The 17,192-nt window shown below is 40.5% G+C and overlaps 2 protein-coding genes across 2 annotated transcripts; one reads left to right on the top strand and one right to left on the bottom strand.

Moving 5' to 3' along the window:
• The first annotated feature begins 1,072 nt into the window (after positions 1–1,072).
• Positions 1,073–5,371, top strand: zgc:55558 (GTPase KRas). The gene is made up of 5 exons (XM_067476744.1): positions 1,073–1,403; positions 1,686–1,798; positions 2,900–3,078; positions 3,487–3,646; positions 3,813–5,371. The coding sequence occupies exons 2-5, from the start codon at positions 1,688–1,690 to the stop codon at positions 3,924–3,926; spliced, it is 564 nt and encodes a 187-aa protein (XP_067332845.1). The 5' UTR covers positions 1,073–1,403; positions 1,686–1,687; the 3' UTR covers positions 3,927–5,371.
• Positions 5,372–5,822: 451 nt separating this feature from the next.
• On the bottom strand, positions 5,823–16,394 carry pold1 (polymerase (DNA directed), delta 1, catalytic subunit). The gene is made up of 27 exons (XM_067476738.1): positions 16,245–16,394; positions 15,052–15,240; positions 14,680–14,793; positions 14,427–14,567; positions 14,081–14,206; positions 13,748–13,916; positions 13,298–13,412; positions 13,036–13,165; positions 12,735–12,901; positions 12,541–12,645; positions 12,247–12,387; positions 12,028–12,138; positions 11,723–11,914; positions 11,547–11,635; positions 11,349–11,465; positions 11,070–11,183; positions 10,825–10,972; positions 10,136–10,231; positions 9,865–10,002; positions 8,081–8,256; positions 7,691–7,843; positions 7,488–7,590; positions 7,253–7,385; positions 6,853–6,966; positions 6,593–6,645; positions 6,163–6,260; positions 5,823–6,068 (listed from the first exon to the last, which is right to left on the bottom strand). The coding sequence occupies exons 2-27, from the start codon at positions 15,236–15,238 to the stop codon at positions 5,981–5,983; spliced, it is 3,318 nt and encodes a 1,105-aa protein (XP_067332839.1). The 5' UTR covers positions 15,239–15,240; positions 16,245–16,394; the 3' UTR covers positions 5,823–5,980.
• Between the last annotated feature and the right edge of the window lie 798 nt (positions 16,395–17,192).

Consider the following 17,192-nt stretch of genomic DNA (forward strand, 5'->3'; position numbering starts at 1 on the left):
ATGAATTCTTTACACCATGAGAGCAATGTCAATTCTCTCTCTGCCTCTCTTTTTTCTCTCGGGACAGATGGATGCAGGATTATCTCTGTGATTTTAGGCAAAGATTAGATAGGAGAGCAGATGCACTCAGTGGGAGAGTGAGGGAGAAACATGGACGTCACGGACATGAGAAGTGAGGATGATGGACCAGAGGGTGGGGCGTGATGCCCGATCTGAGTGTGTGTGACCAGTGCAGTGGAACTGAAGATAAACCTTTAATTGAAAGTGATATTTCATTATTTTTGAAAACGTAATTTGTGAATTTGTTTTGCATTAGTAGTTTAAGTTACACATAATCTATTATATTTTATTTAAACTTTTAGATTCCACAAATATTTAATTCGGATTATTTGAATGTAAAAACATGATTTTAAATATGCCCAAGTCATGTGTAAACTGCTTTCGTTTAGTATAACAACCTTTGAAGAGTAAACTACACCAAAAAAAGGAACAATTTCTAAATAATAGCGTCATGACGTTACTCATGATCAATTTAAAGGAGGTACAGTTTCTAAATGCGACCACTGAACGGCAGTGCACACACATCATTTTACATATTGGTACAAGCAGGTCTCCTGTAATCCTGCTGTGCTTTGAACCCGTAATATCATACAGCACTTCCGGTGAAAACTTCCTAAATGAAACAGAGGACATTTATGTTAGAAATAGTTTGCTAACAGCCTAATACACAAATAAAGCTGGGAAAACTATGTACAACTATAATATTTACTGCGGAACTGTATGTTGGAATTAATTGCTAGTATTTGTAATGTTTCTAATTGGAATGGAGAATACATGAGTAATCATTAAACTTTATGATTGTATTCATCACTGCAGATGTTTGTCAACCCAACGAAGAAGGCTTGAGAAGAACCATCTGTGAGCGAAGGAAGCTCGTCTGAGAGGTCACGCCCAAAAGGGGCTACTCCGCTTTCTGATTGGACCGATTTGCCAGACGTGGGCGGGGTTACAATTTTAACACTCTACTGTGATTGGGCCGTCGCTACGTCTGTGTGCCTGCCGTCGTTTCATTGGTTATTTGATGCGGGGATTAACGTGAAATACGCAGCGCTCACAATGAATCACAATGGAGACGTAATAGAGTCTCGAACGGATTGAGGCTGTTAACTCAGTCCTTACATGAAGTGAGATTTTTATCAGTGGTTTGGAAAGTCTGTAGTTCCTATTTAGGCACTTAAAAGTCGCCAGGAATACACGTTTGAGACAGATTCGGAAGTGTTTCTACAAGCGTTCGGAACAAGGAAATGGTTTCAGGCTAACGTTATGTAGCGAGCTAATCTCAATTATCCGTCGGCAAAGCCAGCTAGCTATCACTCACGGACTGTAGGAAATCACACACGACGGTAAGTACGTTTAAACAGTTCCAACTTTTGCCAGCGGCACTCATTCATACCGATTAAGTTACTTAAAGTTAGCATAAATACCACTAACGTAACGTCAACGGGTAGTAATCTTAAATCTGGGTCAGTCTCCTCGCCATGTCAGTGCGGAGGGGAAGAGGCGTAATCAACTTGTTGGGTTTGTCCATGTGCACCTTAGTTACATGTTAACTCATCGCTGTTTAACCTCGATCAAGTATGAAATCACGGCGTTTGATAACTAGCTGGTGGCCCAATCCTTTACAGGTATGACCGAGTACAAACTTGTGGTGGTTGGGGCAGGCGGTGTGGGCAAGAGCGCTCTCACCATCCAGCTCATCCAGAACCACTTTGTTGACGAGTATGATCCAACCATCGAGGTAAGACACTAACAATCAGCTAAAGTTGAGTATGTAAGAAACAAAGACAAGCGTGTCCTAAGTATGTCCCATTAGCCTAAATCTCGTTAAGGGATGACTGCAGTGTCATTACAAACGGGTACAGTAGTGGCTATTGACCTACTATCTACTCTCCCTTGACATAAGTACGTGGGTCCTTCAATTGTCTTTTACTTTACTGTGTATTTGTACAGCCTGGGGGGGGGGGGGGGAAGTTCAGTGTTTGCAGTGTTTGCAGTGTAATAAAGTATGGGACAACTCATGTTGGTGACTGAAAGGTCTTTCCACTGCACATCAGTGTGTTTTATCAGTCCATATGGACTAGACACTTTCGGTTCTAAAAAAAGTAAAAACTATCTACAATTGTTCCCTTACAACTAAATGTCAACTCAAATGTGAAAGCATTTATTATGCAACAGAATAACCACTGAGTAATTATAGTAATACATAATAGGATTCATATTTCTGGTGCATAAACTTGTAAGAGGTATTTTATTGCTGTAGGTTGTTGAGCTGAAGTTTCGCATTTTAATGTATAATGTTGTCTCATTTTTATAAGAATCATATTTTTACTTATCAAATTTTAAATCTTATATCTACAAACTAAACTATATAACTAACTAACTAAGGTTTTCAAATAAATGCAGCAAATCCAGCATCTAGTTTGTTACCACTGCAAACAACAAACTGTATAAATAGTCAGGAAATCTCTAAAAATGGATTTTAACTCAATATTCTCTTTTTAAAATGCAAAGCAAATTGCTCATCAGTAAGTTTCCTTCGACGTCGCATAGTTTCAGTCACACATATTAACACCGATGTTTATTTTGTTTTATTGCTCACTTTGACCTAAAGGCAACATCTGCTTGTTGTACAGTGATAAATATGTCAGGTTGTAATTTAGTTAATCATGTAGTTTCTTGTTTAATAAATATTCAGGTTTCCCCAAGTTCATTACAGAATAATTTGTACAACGAGGTTTGAAACCACATGAAATGAGAGGATGCTATCAACTGTCACGCTGTCGGACCAATTAAGACACTTTCGTTCAGCTTGAATGATCCCATTGATGCTGTGTTACAGGACTCTTACCGGAAACAGGTGGTGATTGACGGAGAGACATGTCTTTTGGACATCCTGGACACTGCAGGTCAGGAGGAGTACAGTGCCATGAGAGACCAGTATATGAGGACAGGAGAGGGCTTCCTCTGTGTGTTTGCTATCAACAACACAAAATCCTTTGAAGACGTTCACCTCTACAGGTAAATTTTTATTTATTGGCTGTACACACATTATTGCTGTGTTGGTGATCAATCAGTACTGTCAAAGCAGGAATAATTGTCTTTCAACAGTATGTTTAATTTGTCTCAGTTCTAGAGCTGTGCAGCAGTGGACCATGCAAGTTCAGACAGTCTAGCACTTCGAAGGCCACTTCCTCTATACTGATTATCTGTAGCACACATCTGAAGACATCAGAGTGTAGCTATAATCTCATTGGGGTCTCTGTGGCATCTGCTTCATATTGTTAGAGTTTGAGTGCTATGGTTGTGAGCTGATGCTCACTGTGGTCACAGGGGCATAAAGCTGATGCAGGTGATGCAGATTAGTGGTTGCAACCCACCAGTCAAAATGTACAGTGTCTTCAATTCTTGTGTTTACCCCCTTTTTAGAGAGCAGATCAACAGGGTGAAGGACAGCGACAGTGTTCCCATGGTGCTGGTGGGCAATAAGAGCGACCTGAGTACCCGCACAGTGGAGACGCGTCAGGCGCAAGAGCTGGCACGAAGTTATGGAGTACCATTTGTTGAGACCTCGGCTAAAACCAGACAGGTATGTAGAAAAGACTGGATTTAGTTTGCAAAGGTGCATGCGTGAGTCATGTTTAAGAAGATTAAAGATCTGTGCATCAGTATCTGAAACAAGACATGTAATTACCAAAAAATAAATAAATTTTCTGTGTGCAAGAAGTATGCAGTTTTCAGCTTCTGTCTTGCAGGGTGTGGAGGAAGCTTTTTATTCGCTGGTACGGGAGATTAGAAGATACAAGGAGACCAACCGCAGCAACAAGAAGAGCAAGAAAAACACTCAGAGACGTTGCATAATACTATAGCAAACCACACACACTTGCAGCATCCCTTATGGCACTTGTTTCATGCTCCCCATCACAAGCTGTACCTCCTAGGTCACTTTGGAGATGTCCAGCACACCTCGGACAGGGACGCAGGCTTGGCAAAATATATTTCTACTGTGGTTGCCACAAGATTTGCAATGTATTCATCAAATCCACAGTGTTCATTAACACTGTTAATTCTCACTTTTTATTATTTGTAAGATTGAACAACTAATTATATTTTTAGTTGTAATTATTTTTAAGGTCCGTATTTGTTTGGAGCATGTGACTTTTTTTTTTTTTTTTTTTAATTAACAAGAACCTGTGAATACTTTTTGAATTTAGTTTAATTGTTCTGCTATTTTGGGTGCTGCACATCAGCTGTCCCAAAATATTTTAGGGCTCTATGCATTGTTCAGGCCCAAGGAACATAATTCTTGCAAGATGGCTTATTCAATATCTGGCTTCTTAAATGACCAATGATTGACGGTTATCGAAAGTTTTGAAAATTTGTGCTTACTTTTTTTTTTTTTTTTTTTGGTAGGTTGGTGTGTCCTAAGGGAGCCTAATACACAACAGAAATAAGTTATTTTTCTCACAATGACCATATATCAACGAAAATGCCGTTGTAAAGTACCATCCTCACAGTAACAGAAGTCTCAAATTTGTGTTCTATACTCCCAGGTGCACTTTATTAATTTCCTGATGTATTTTAATGGTAGAATTTAGGATTAGATGGTTCACTCAGGATATGGTGTGTTATCAGGAACTGAGGAATGATATACTGAGAGCTGTGCCAAATGGCTGGTTGAGAACTGATGGTTGTTTCCATCATTAACCTATTGTTTGACGTGTCAGCCCTGCGTTTGTTCCACACAGCCACACTATATTCCATAGTTAGTTTGTTTGTTTTTTATCAGTCCAAGTGTTTTTGGTGGTTGCAGTTTTAATGTCCCTGCATCCAAGCGCTGTTTGTGGTACAGTACATGATACCAGAGTGTGCAGTATGTGCCAATACCCATGTGGTACTAAATTCGAACCGCACCAGTGCTGTACCAGTGTTAAAAGTCGCAGCAACAGTCCCAATATCTGATAATACTTGAGGCTGGGTAATGATACTTAGGACTTTTTTTTTTTCTTTTTTTTTTTAAATAGCATTAGTCTTTCATAATCAGTCATCCCAAGTGAAATGGATTGTAATGTAATACATTTCTATTTTTGTAGCATTAAACTGCCGGTTGCAGTTACTGAAATTATGTAAAAGTAACTTCAGTTGTGTTGTACTCTACAAGTGAATCCACTCATAGATTCATACTTCTGTGGGTTAAACCTAACAGGCAACATGAACAATTTATACCATTTGACGCAAGTCCCTCACTGACAGCTGTTGAAAATCTGTTAAATGGACTCTGCTGTAACGAACAAGTAAATGTGTTTAGCTTTTCCATCTTGTCTGTTTAATTATCCAAGGAAGATGTTTACTGCTATGAGGAGATGAACAAAATGAATGTTCAAACACAAACTCGGTAGTGGGTGTGACACCTTTACACCATCTCCTAGTTGACGAAACTTTCTTTCAACAAGGAGGAAGTGCTACATACAAGTTCAAGATGAGTTTGCCATTGTCCTAGTAGCAAATCACTGGAGAAGAAGGGATGTGGTTTATTTGGTTATACTGACAACGCTACGGAGGAAAAAAGGTTCCTCTTTTCAGTTCTGTAAAAATATTTGCGCTATGCTACGTAAGCAGAGCAGACAGGTTCAAACGTCGTACACTGTAAACCTCTTCACAAACACAGGACGCATTTACCGTCGCGTGTGGGCAGTGATGCAGTTCAGTATCCTGTTTGTAAATTTAGTCACTTATAGTTAAGTAACAGTCAAGATAAAAAGAAACTCTTTTTAGAATTTTATTTTACAAAAAAGACGATACCTTAAGTCATTTTATTCACATTAGAAAATCTAGAAAGTGTGATTCAACAACAAAAAGAAACAGCAAGAGTCCAAGGTGAAACAAGGCACAAGGGGGATGTGAGGTATGTTTGCCTCCTTTTTCACCATCCAAAACGAGACACCAGCTTGGTCTGGTCATCCAAATCTTTCTGAACCTTCTTCCTCATGTAGAAAATAGGACAATCTCGGCTGCGGACGAATGAGAAGAGAAAGTGTTAGCGTAACTCTGCAGTAAATAAACTGGCTGTACAGGTTAATATGGGCTCGCACACTGTCCATGTACCTAGTGCAGAGCACGTCCTCGTGGAGGGAACCCTGACACCGCTGACACTGCGTCCATAGACGAGAGAAGCGCTCCTCCAGGGCATTCAGGTGAAAGATCTGCAATTACAAACCCATCAGGCATGACTTAAAAACAAAAGCACTTTCAAATATTTCTCCCCGACTACTCCTTCCACCCTTATAAAGAATTAGCATTGTTTGCATTTACTGGCACAATAAACTAATTTAAGCAGCCAAACAAAAGATAAGATAAATATTTTGGTGTGATATTTCTGTGTAACACTATACAGAGAAACCCTGTACTTAACAGATTGTTTTCTAATTAAATTGTTTTTTTCAACATAAAACTAAAGATGAGTAATATAACCCAGACTATCTACGAGTAGAGGCAATTCAAAGAAAAAAATATCTATATATGGCATCTTGCCTACCTCCTTCTGGTACAGCTCGGACTCCTTCTTCTTGCAGAAATCACACACAGCCGCTGCAGTGATACATGTTAGATGTTACACATGCTGAATAACCCTTGGATCAAAATGAAATAGGCAGAAGTCCATATAGTCTAAAAACTGACTAAAAATAACCCCCCCACCCCCCAATTAAAATCCATTAAAACTCAGAGGGCTTATAGTACAACTTTTAACTTAAAGAAAAAATTGTAACTTTAAATATTGAGCACACAAACACACACCGTCTGTCTTGAGCACAGCTTTGCAGCCAATACAGGTGCTCCTCCTCTGAGCAAATGCCATGAGGCCCCCAACCTTTGAGGTCAAAACAGTCTTACAGCGTGTGTGGTCTCCCTCTGAAAGATATAGCAAAATCATCAGCAGTTAGAATCTTAAAAGCCCGAGACAGTAATGTAAAGTAAGTGATATAAACTGAAATAACAATTACTTAATTGATACTTTTTTTAATGTCTAAAAATGTGGAAATTCCTATCGTGCACTACTTAACGCAATATACAGTGTAAAACTTTGGGTTCCAAAAAAAAAAATAAAGATCTTTTTGTAGAAAAATAAATTACACATTTGGTATTTTCTTTATTGAATTGTGGGTAGAGAGTCAGCTAAATGCCTAAGTCGACTTACTGAGCAGAACGCTCTCGGCCTTGGTCTCTCCAAGAATGGGTTCAAATATTCTCAGCAGGGGTTTGGAGAGCTGCTGTTCCAGGTAGTATTGAGTGTCGATAGGAATGTTGTTCTCCAGCACATAGATTGGGTCCTGAAGCAACACGTGTATGAATAGCACGCTAGTCAGGATTAAATGTGTGGCATAAATAAAGAGGGATGTAGAGAAGCATGACTACATAGAGCAGCTACAGACCTCAGACTTCATGTATGCTGCTGCTCCCTTTGCAGCTTTGATGATGACGTACGGAACTCTGTCTCCCAGGTTTGGAGCACTACCTGCATCCCTCTTTCTCATCCTACAACACATCAAAATTTAAGTTAGTTTACCTGAAATCTTTCCTTTGAGGCATATTTTAATTAAATGACACATTGTCGGGTCACTGTGGTAGATCAGACCTCTCTGCCAGTTCCACATGAGCCTGTTTGCCAGCGTACTCCTGAGCTGTGCGTGTCAGCTCCTTGGTGATGACAAGCTGGCTGATGTCGATACGATTGCACAGCAGATCTGAGATCACTTCTTTGGCATGAGCCACAGCGCCCTGGGGATCCCTTGAGACACATAACATCTGCTGTGATTAGTTTTACAGCTGTATTAACTCCGCAATAAGAGAAAGCAGCGTAATATATTGAGATCTTGAGTTTAGCTCATTGTCAGAAACCATGAATCTGGTCAAACTAACTGCAAACATTACACGTCACATTATTTACTGTGAAATATGTCCCCATGAAATTAGAAAAAAAGAAATTATGAAGGGGTGATTTTAGACTTGGCATATGTGAGTGTACCTGTCTATGAGGATCTTCTGTAGGCAGGTGTTGATAAGGTTTGCCACCAGAGGGCAGTTGTCCCTGCGGACAGTCTCTATGCCTTTACAGTCCATCTTCTCATGTGTGTCTGCGCTGGAGGAGAAATACAGGCCTGCATAGCGCTTCTTGTTGATCAGCAAGTACGGGTAATACACCTGTGTTAGAGACAGATTCAGGACATAAAAATATCTTGTTTATTCCAACCAACGAAAAAGCAAAGATATTAGGTTGATCTGTATCAGTGAAAAGTAACAAAACAAGAAAATAAAAACATTGTTTGGGTTTGTTCAAACCTGCACGTGAATTTTAAGCTGTCTTGCTTAAAACTAAAATGTGACTGAATTATTTTCAGCTGATTGACTGACCAGGTGCTCAAGTGATCATTTCAGCAGAAAGCCAATGTAGTTATTATTGTTATTATGAGTGTATATTTTGGTTATATCTTTAACCCATCAGATGAGACATAAATCCTGATCATATTTGTGTGTAGTTCCTGTGATAGGGAAAATCAACACCGACTAAAGATGCTCATTAACAGAAAAATAAATAAATTGCATCTACAGGGACTTCTTCTTTTCCTTTGGGCTGTTTCATGGGTCCCCACAGCGAATCATGTGCCTCCATCCAACCCTGTCCTCTGCATCCTCTCTCTCACACCCAATAATTTCATGTCCCCCTTCACTACATCCATAAATCTCCTCTTTGGGCTTCCTCTAGACCTCCTGCCTGGCAGCTCCAACCTCAGCATCCTTCTACCGATGCAGAATTGAAAAACTTTGAATTCTACCAATTCACAGTTTCTCCTCTGAACATGTACAAACCACCTCAATCTGGCCTCTCTGACTTTATCTCCAAAACATCTAACATGAACTGTCCCTCTGATGTCCTCATTCCTGATGCTGTCCATCCTCTACACTCCCAAAGAGAACCTCAACATCTTAAGCTCTGCTGCCTTCAGTTCTGCCTCCTGTCTTTTCTTCAGTGCCACTGTCTCTAAGCCGAACAACATCTCTGGTCTCACCACCGTCTTGAACACCTTTCCTTTCATTCTCGCTGATACTCTTTTGTCAACACACCTGACACTTTTCTCCACCTGTTCCAACCTGCCTGCACTCGCCTCTTCACATCTCCGTTGCTCTGAACCGTTGACCCTAAGTACTTAAAGTCCTGCACCTTCATCACCTCTGCCCCCTGTAACCTCACTGTTCCACCTGGGTCCCTCTCATTGACACACATGTGTCATTCTGTCTTACTGCGGCTAAGCTTCATTCCTCTGTTTTCCAGAGCAGACCTCCACCTCTCTAGATTTTCCTCCACCTGGTCCCTGTCTCACTACAAATCACAATGTCATCTGCAAACATCATAGTCCATGGAGATTCCTGTCTAACCTCATCTGTCAGCACATCCTACCTGTGGGGCATAACCACTAACAACATTGAACATCACGCCTTTAATTTCCAGCTTCAGTCTCCTCAACCTGTTAGATACTCTTTCCACCTCTAGAACATTCCACACAAATAGCCCAATTTCCAAATAGGTCAACAGGCCATTGTTAACCTGGGCCCCGACTGATCCGGTGTCGGAGTCAGATTTGTGGAACTCATGATTTGTATGTTTAATTTGGCATGTGTTTTATGTCCGATGACAACTCTGCATATATCCAGATGGGGGAGCTGACACAAAAGGACACTGGCTTGTTCCCCCTTGTGATTGCAACTACAGGGACAATTATGCTAATAAAACAAATTGGACTGCAATTATACCTTCTCAAACTCCAGTTTGATAGGTGGTGTGAAATGGGATGACACCCATTCTGCTGCCTCCTTCCCAATTTTCATGGCCTCTTGTACCGTTGCAACTCCGAGCTTAACCATGACGGAGTCTGTGTCGCCATAAATTACCTGAAATACAGAAATTTTAGAATCTAAATGACAAAGAACAACAAATTTGATGTAAACTGTTACTTGATAGATGAACAAGAAAAAAAAAAGGCGGGTTCAGAATGGGTGGAGGGCTGTCATTTGGATTCTTTACCTTGGCATCAGCTTGGTAACCACCAGAAATGGTGTACCTGGACTCCACCAGCTGCTTGGTTTGCTCAATCATCTGCCTTCCAAAACCAGTGACACTCTTTGTGAGACATGAGAAAACATTGAGGTTACTACCAAATATTTCTTGTGTAAGTTTGACAGTCAATCTACACAAAACTACAAGAGACACAACCTTGTGCAGCTCTTACATTTACAATAGTTCTTGCTTTTCATTTCTCTTTCCACCTGGTCTGTGGTTTCTTTTTCAACACCAATCTTTGCTCTACATCTCTGCTGTTTATGCAGGTTTGTGCAGAGCAGTGGGAAGTGTGGAAACAAGTCAAATGGGGACAACTTCATTTAGGATGAATGAACAACTGTGGTGTAAGGCCAGAAGTGCACACATTTCAAAATGCTTTTACTCAGCAACAATATAATCATATAGAATCTAAATCCCCCTTTGGTTGTGTCCAGGATTTGTTCAGATTTTCCCTTTTTTAATTTTGATGCACTGGCTGAATTTGATAACACTGACAGTGCCCATTATGACAAACACAATGCCACAACACAGCCGACGATTGTTCAGAACAATCAGTGTGTAAACATTTCATTAGCTTACAACATTATGTAATGTATCAGGTCTTAACAAGATTATTACTTCAAAAGGTGTCACCCACAATCAAGAGCTCTCACCTGTGAGATCTCTAGGCAAGGCAGCTTGCCGACCTGAGCCCCCGTGAAGCCATAGACTGAGTTTGCACTAATTTTAAGGGCCAGCTGACGACCATCGAGCACCTGTTTCTTGAAAGGGTCAGTTTCTTTTTTCAGCTCTGATTTCGCCCTGAGGAGAAATGGAAAAGCTAATAAGGTCATAAAAAGAAACTCCTTCTACATTAGTTAAAGCTCAACAGTGGGTTTTGTTTTTGGACAATTCCAACCTCTTTCTGGCAGACAGCAGGTTCTCCAGGATCTCGGGTAGAAGTCCTTTCCTCACTGAGGATTTCACAAACTGATCACCAGTTGGAGTCTTGATGAAGTCCTCTGGTGACAGGCTGAAGACACACAACCACTTAAACTGTTACAGTAGTTAACCACATTATTGCTAAACATGTGTTTTAGTGCTTAACTCGTCACTAAGACAATTAATTGAGGAAGGATCAATAAATTAAGCTAGTTGAAGTTGATTTAGTGGGTAAGATTATAAAATAGATCGTCACCTCAGTTTCTCTGCTGAGCCCTTCTGCAGCAGGGTGGTGTAGCACAGATTGTGAGCCATCATAATGGATGGATACAAGGAGGAGAAATCCAGCGTGGCAATCGGAAGACTGTAATACCTGTGCAGAGAGGAAGGGGGTGATGAGACATGGCGAGATTACCCCTATGTGATAACAGCCTAAAGCACCAGAGATACGCACCCTTTCTCTGGCTCAATGACGGTCGCTCCTGTATAGTCTTCCCCTCCTTCCGTCTTCACAACTGGCATGACCAAGTCCTGTTTCATGGCCTAAACATGCACGGACATGAGTTTTCAGCTTTAAATCCGCATGCATGCAGGTTTTTCTCCGATTTTGCAGATTTCTGGTGTCGTTACCTGTCGCAGCAGCTGAGAGACAACTTTGATCTGCTGTCCTCTTGAGAGCAGGTATGTGAGAGGCACGCCTGTAACTCTGGCCATCTCCATGTAGTTAATTACACACATCAGTTTTTGCAGCAAACGAAGTGGGAGATAGGCGTCCTTCAGACAGTAGACTGCCAAACGCCGTCGTGTTTGTTCGTTGCCATTCTGAAATGGAGGGGAAAAAAAGTAAAGACAACCACAATGTACATTTTGAGGGCAGTCCAAACAAGCAGAGCTCTTAAAGACAACCAGCCTCCTTCCAGATCCAAAAAGGCTACCTGCAGATCAGTGATAATGGAGTGCTGGACATCCTCCTTCTGTTCTTGCAGGAAGTGGAAACTAACAGCATTTAGTGTGTATGAGCGCAGCTTATAGTCCCGCAGTAGCACCTACAATACAAACACACCAGATAAATTATATTGATACATTCATATCTGAGCAATGCACTACCTACTAACTGTACAGTAACATTACAGTTTAACATCGTAAGTGCTGACCTGTAGTAAATCAAACTGAACCCGTCCATCCATGTTAATGGTCTTGTTCTCGCGACGGCCCATCTGCTTGCTCTGGAAGTTCAGATCTCGCAAGACTGACTTGATACCTCGCACTCGGCCCAAGTAGGGAAACAAATTCACCTAAAGGCAAGAGAATGTGCAGGATTAATAAGAATTGAAAACAGGAATGTCTTGGTCCAAAAATAAAAAAGGCAAGCTGTATCTGTACAGATATGAAACTTTTTAGCCTTTGGCAGTGAATGAAAGTAATAAATGTATGTGGCTTGATCTAACCTTTAAAGCAGCTGCCCTGTTGAGCAAATAGGGAAAGTCAAAGTTTTGAATGTTGTATCCAGTGATGATGTCTGGGTCCACTGTCCTCAGAAACACTGCCCAGCTCTGCTCATAAAGACATGCAATCAAAATTTGAAACATGAAAGGGAGCCGAAAAATAAATGTTATGTTTTTTAGTGCTTCAGTGAGTTTACCTCCAGCAGCTGTCTCTCCTGTGTGAAGCACAGTATCTGAGAGCCCACAATGCTGGCGCAGGACTGAAGGGTGAAAACTGTGCGAATGAATGGCTCTGTCTCGCCCTGACGCTGCACCATCGATGCAATTTGAATCACGGGATCTTTGTCTGCTTCTGGGAATATTCCTGGAGAGAACAGCACCAGATTAAAACTCCGTATCTGCTCTTCATTATGTGTGGCCAGACCTCGCTAATGTGGTCAAATAATATAATGGTAGTTTGGTGTATGGTTACAATGTTATAGACAAAAATAGACCAACCTTTTCTTCCAGCACACTCAATGTCAAAGCTGAGGACTCTGAGTGGTGCAATCCTCTGCCAGTCTCCTTCTGCTGGGTGACTTATCAAATCTGTCCATCCCACATCCACCTCATACTGACACAGGGACTCCTGAAGGGCAAATACATGTGAAAGTTCATAAATAGTGTAATTAAAAGGCTAACAAAATAAAATTGTTTTGAATTTGATCTACAGTACCGACAGGACAGATATATTATGCAACACGGTGTGAACTAGACCTACCTTTCCTGGGTACTGAGAATTTGTGTCCTCCATGCTCTTCTCTTCACGCACTCTGTACTTGCCTTTGGGAAGTTCAATCCAGCAGCAGCCCACCACATCACTGTCCACCATAAACCTGAAAACAGAGATGCTCGTTAAGCATAACGTCAGAATCATATTTACTCACCAGATAATTTTTGAGAAAGACGTTTGAAAAAATTAACAAGCAGGTTTGCACTCACTATAATTAGAGATTTTAACAGCGTTTGTGCAAAATGTGAAAACCGGGGACTAGAAATGCAAACAGCTTGCTGAACCTGACAAACATATCAGTGTACTCAATCTACAAGAATTTGTCTTACATTGTCCTAGAGTATGTCAAGTGTGTATTGCCAAGCCAACTTAAGATCTCCCATTTTCCAACAGAGCAAAAAAAATATTTATTTTATTATGCCTTGCACACACACACACCTGATTTCAAAGTCGATATTGGCCTCGTAAGACTGGAAATTGTGGGAGGGAAAGGGTCCAAACTTAAAGCCCTGCTCCAGCAGTCTCTTTGCAGGGGCAACAAGACGAGGCATGGCCATAGTTATCCGCAAGAAATCCAAAATGCATTTCCCATGGTAACCATACATGCCTGGAAAAAAAAAATAGAGGGTTAATATCTTTTGTAACTTTGATCAAGTTTCTCCGTTAATCGAAGATATTATTTGTCAATGTTTGAGAACTTTATAACACACTTAATGTAAAACCTCTTTAACAACTAATTCCTATGAGCATTTGTACATCAATTCTACTCACTCTCTTTGCGGGTGATGTCCACAGCCAAAACTGTGGTGGAGATGTTGTCTTTATTGGAGCGCATGTCCTTTAGGACAGCAGAGTTCAGCTCTCTTTTGAACTCACCCAGGTAGTCAGACGTGAACCCTTAACAAGATAAACAAGAGTTAACTTTATGATTTTATGAAAGTTAGAGGTTTTTTTCTGCTAAAATCTTAAATCAATTGAGAAAGTGACAACTCAGAAAACAGGACTGAGACATAATGACAAAAAAATTAATTAGTAACTAATTAAGCTATTAATCTGCACAATCATGTAACTTCACATACATAAAAATTGTTCACATTCTGATTTACATTGTACCCACCATTTGGTGCTGGAACATAGAAATAAGGTGCGAAACCGTGGATGTGGCAGCAGACACTATTGCCACTGTCAGTCACCCCAAACATCCGAATGATTGGGACTTTCCCCTGCACCTGGCCAGGCATGCCAGCAACTGCTGATCCTGTACAACACAAAAGTGGAAAGAAGCGTTGATACAATCTACACTCCTCCACAAATGTCACTTGAGCATTGTCTTGGTTCTGGCTTCCACAAAAGTATTCCTGGAGAATTACCTAAATAATAGTCGAGATCAATTTGCTGAAACACCAAAGTATCAGATGATGGGTCCAGTGTAGGAGCATGGGGCCGCCGCCAGCGGGGATTAAGGTCTGCTGAGAAAAGTGCCCCTGACAGAAGCAAGATAATAAACTCAGAAATTAGACCAACACAATACGGGCACTTTCCTAGTTTCATGGTTACAATTATTAACAGCATTGCTTGCTCATACATAACTCACACTCCAAAGCCAACCATTAATTATTTCGGATTTTAGGCATGACTGGCTAACCGATTTAGGGCTCTACATTTTCTGGAAGGGTTCTAGTGCTTTTGTCCATCATTCAGCCTCCAATTTATGGCTGTGTACTCTTCTGTGTAATACTCACCTACAGGAATGACATCATGGCCTGCCTGCCCCTCCCTCTCCTCTGCCTCTGTCTCAGCTTCATCAAACATGGACAATTCCTCTTCAAACTGTGATGGACTGTCCTCCCATTCACCCGCTGTTTTTCCCCGTTTGGACTGGGATGCACCACCCATAAGGGGACCACCATTGCGTCTTTTATAGTCCATGCCTGGAAGAAACATTCAAGGAAATTAGAGAAGATGATTAGAGATAAAATTCTAAGAAAGTACAGCATTCAGTAAATACCTATATTAAGAAAGAGGAAAAATAAACATATACCTGGTGCTTTACTCATTACCGCTTGCAAATAAACATTTTGATTGACGACCAAGATATTCCTATACATGCAAGTGTTTAGACATGAGAGGAAAGAGACAAGTCTCCCCTGTTGTGTATTCCTACATTTAACATGTAATATAAATAATACACAGACTGTGTAGGCTATAGTTGGCTTACTGTGAATAACAGATGAAGCAAGGAAGCAAGTAGCAGCGCTGTTAGTGATAATGTTGCACAGATGAGGTTTTCAAAGTTAAAGTACATCACAACAGCATCAGAGAGGAAAATCTGGCACAGACAAAGTTCAGTAGAAAGGGAAAATGCGTCTTACTGCGTACATTAGAAACACGCTTGCGCGGTAATAAAAGCTCATACTCTTGCATACTGCACATAAAGTAGCCGGTTAGGATTGTAACTAGCGTTACGAAGTATGGGTGCTGCTGTAACCCTGCTAACGTAACGCTAACACAGCGTTGTGCTACAGTAGTTAGCGTCACAACCCAGCTAACGTTACACACTGTAATGAACGTTAGTTTGGTAACGTCACGTTTTGTCTTCCCGAGATCCACAGTGCGTTGTAGGTTGATTGCATTCACGGCTAACGTAATGTTGACAACTTGTCCATGTGTTAATTCCACATTACTTTCACATTCACCTTCCCTAAAGGCCATAATATATTTGCAAATCAGTATTCCAGCGATATATTTCGTTTTCTTTTCATCAGCTTTCGATCACAGCCTCTTTCTGTTGTACCGAGATCAAGCAGCATGCTAGCAAGCGCGAGTGTAAACACACAACTGTCTCGCGCCAAGACTTTAGGACTGATCTCTCTGTGTATTCTGCCAAAAGACAACTATCAATATCTGTTGCATTTTTTGATGGAGTAATAAATACCTAGCAACTGTGCGTCTTGACAACAGCGCCCCGTTGACAACAACTCCCGCCACTCTTCTTCAATTTGTGAACTTTCACCGACGAAAGCGCGGAAAGTTTCCCTTTTGCTACTTGGCCCGGTATTAAAGGATTGGACAATGACGACACGGAAAGGGCGGAAGTTCGGCTATAAAGACAAGGAAGTTGTACGCGAGTTGTCAATACCTTGTACATAAAAAATACGTATGTTCCCGGCAAAATTACGTCAGGAAATGCGTAGCGCGATGGGCGGGGAAACGTCTCCACAATTAGCCAAAATATGAATATGTTATATATACGTTATATATATGTTATATGTATATATTATATTGTTGATGGTATGATCAGAACTATGTTTCCGTGCTGTAAATATTGTTTTTATGTTGTGTTTTTCCCTGCGTAGCATATTTGTGTATCTCTTAAAATTTATATTACCAGTACTTGATAGCAGGTTGAAGCTTATAATATATCAGTCTGGGGAAAGCTATATTGTCTTATGTTGCAGAGATAGAGCTACAAACCTTTAAAGGTCAGTGTTTTATTTGGGTATATAGATGAGCTTAGTTTCCAACTTTACTGAAAGTAAAGACAATATTAAATATATATATTATTTATTTAGACAGATATAGTCAAAAGGCAAACCTTATAATACATAACTAATGTCCATTCCATATAGCTGACTGGAAACTCAACTTAATTGTTAGTTAGTTAAGCTTCATTGTTCAGCCTGTCTTGCTGAGACAAAGCTTGCTTTGATAATAATTTAATAATAAAGACACATTTCAAGATTAAAAATCTAAAATCATTGGTGTTCCAGCCAGCTTTGTTTATGTTTATGTGACGATAAACTGAATGGATTTGGTCTGATCAAACAAGATATTTGATGATACGACTTGGGCCTTTGTTGAGATTGGTAAGATAAACTTGGGA

This window comes from Channa argus, chromosome 15 (genome assembly GCF_033026475.1).
Source record: "Channa argus isolate prfri chromosome 15, Channa argus male v1.0, whole genome shotgun sequence".
Taxonomy (NCBI): domain Eukaryota; kingdom Metazoa; phylum Chordata; class Actinopteri; order Anabantiformes; family Channidae; genus Channa; species Channa argus.

Coding starts and splice junctions, on each gene's coding strand:
- zgc:55558 (XM_067476744.1), top strand. CDS start 1,688: ATGACCGAGTACAAACTTGTGGTGGTTGGGGCAGGCGGTGTGGGCAAG. Junction 1,799..2,899: donor AGTATGATCCAACCATCGAG/GTAAGACACTAA, acceptor GCTGTGTTACAG/GACTCTTACCGGAAACAGGT. Junction 3,647..3,812: donor CCTCGGCTAAAACCAGACAG/GTATGTAGAAAA, acceptor TCTGTCTTGCAG/GGTGTGGAGGAAGCTTTTTA.
- pold1 (XM_067476738.1), bottom strand. CDS start 15,238: ATGGACTATAAAAGACGCAATGGTGGTCCCCTTATGGGTGGTGCATCC. Junction 11,915..12,027: donor CCATTATCACTGATCTGCAG/GTAGCCTTTTTG, acceptor CCTCCATTTCAG/AATGGCAACGAACAAACACG. Junction 7,844..8,080: donor CAGAAGATCCTCATAGACAG/GTACACTCACAT, acceptor ATGTGTCTCAAG/GGATCCCCAGGGCGCTGTGG.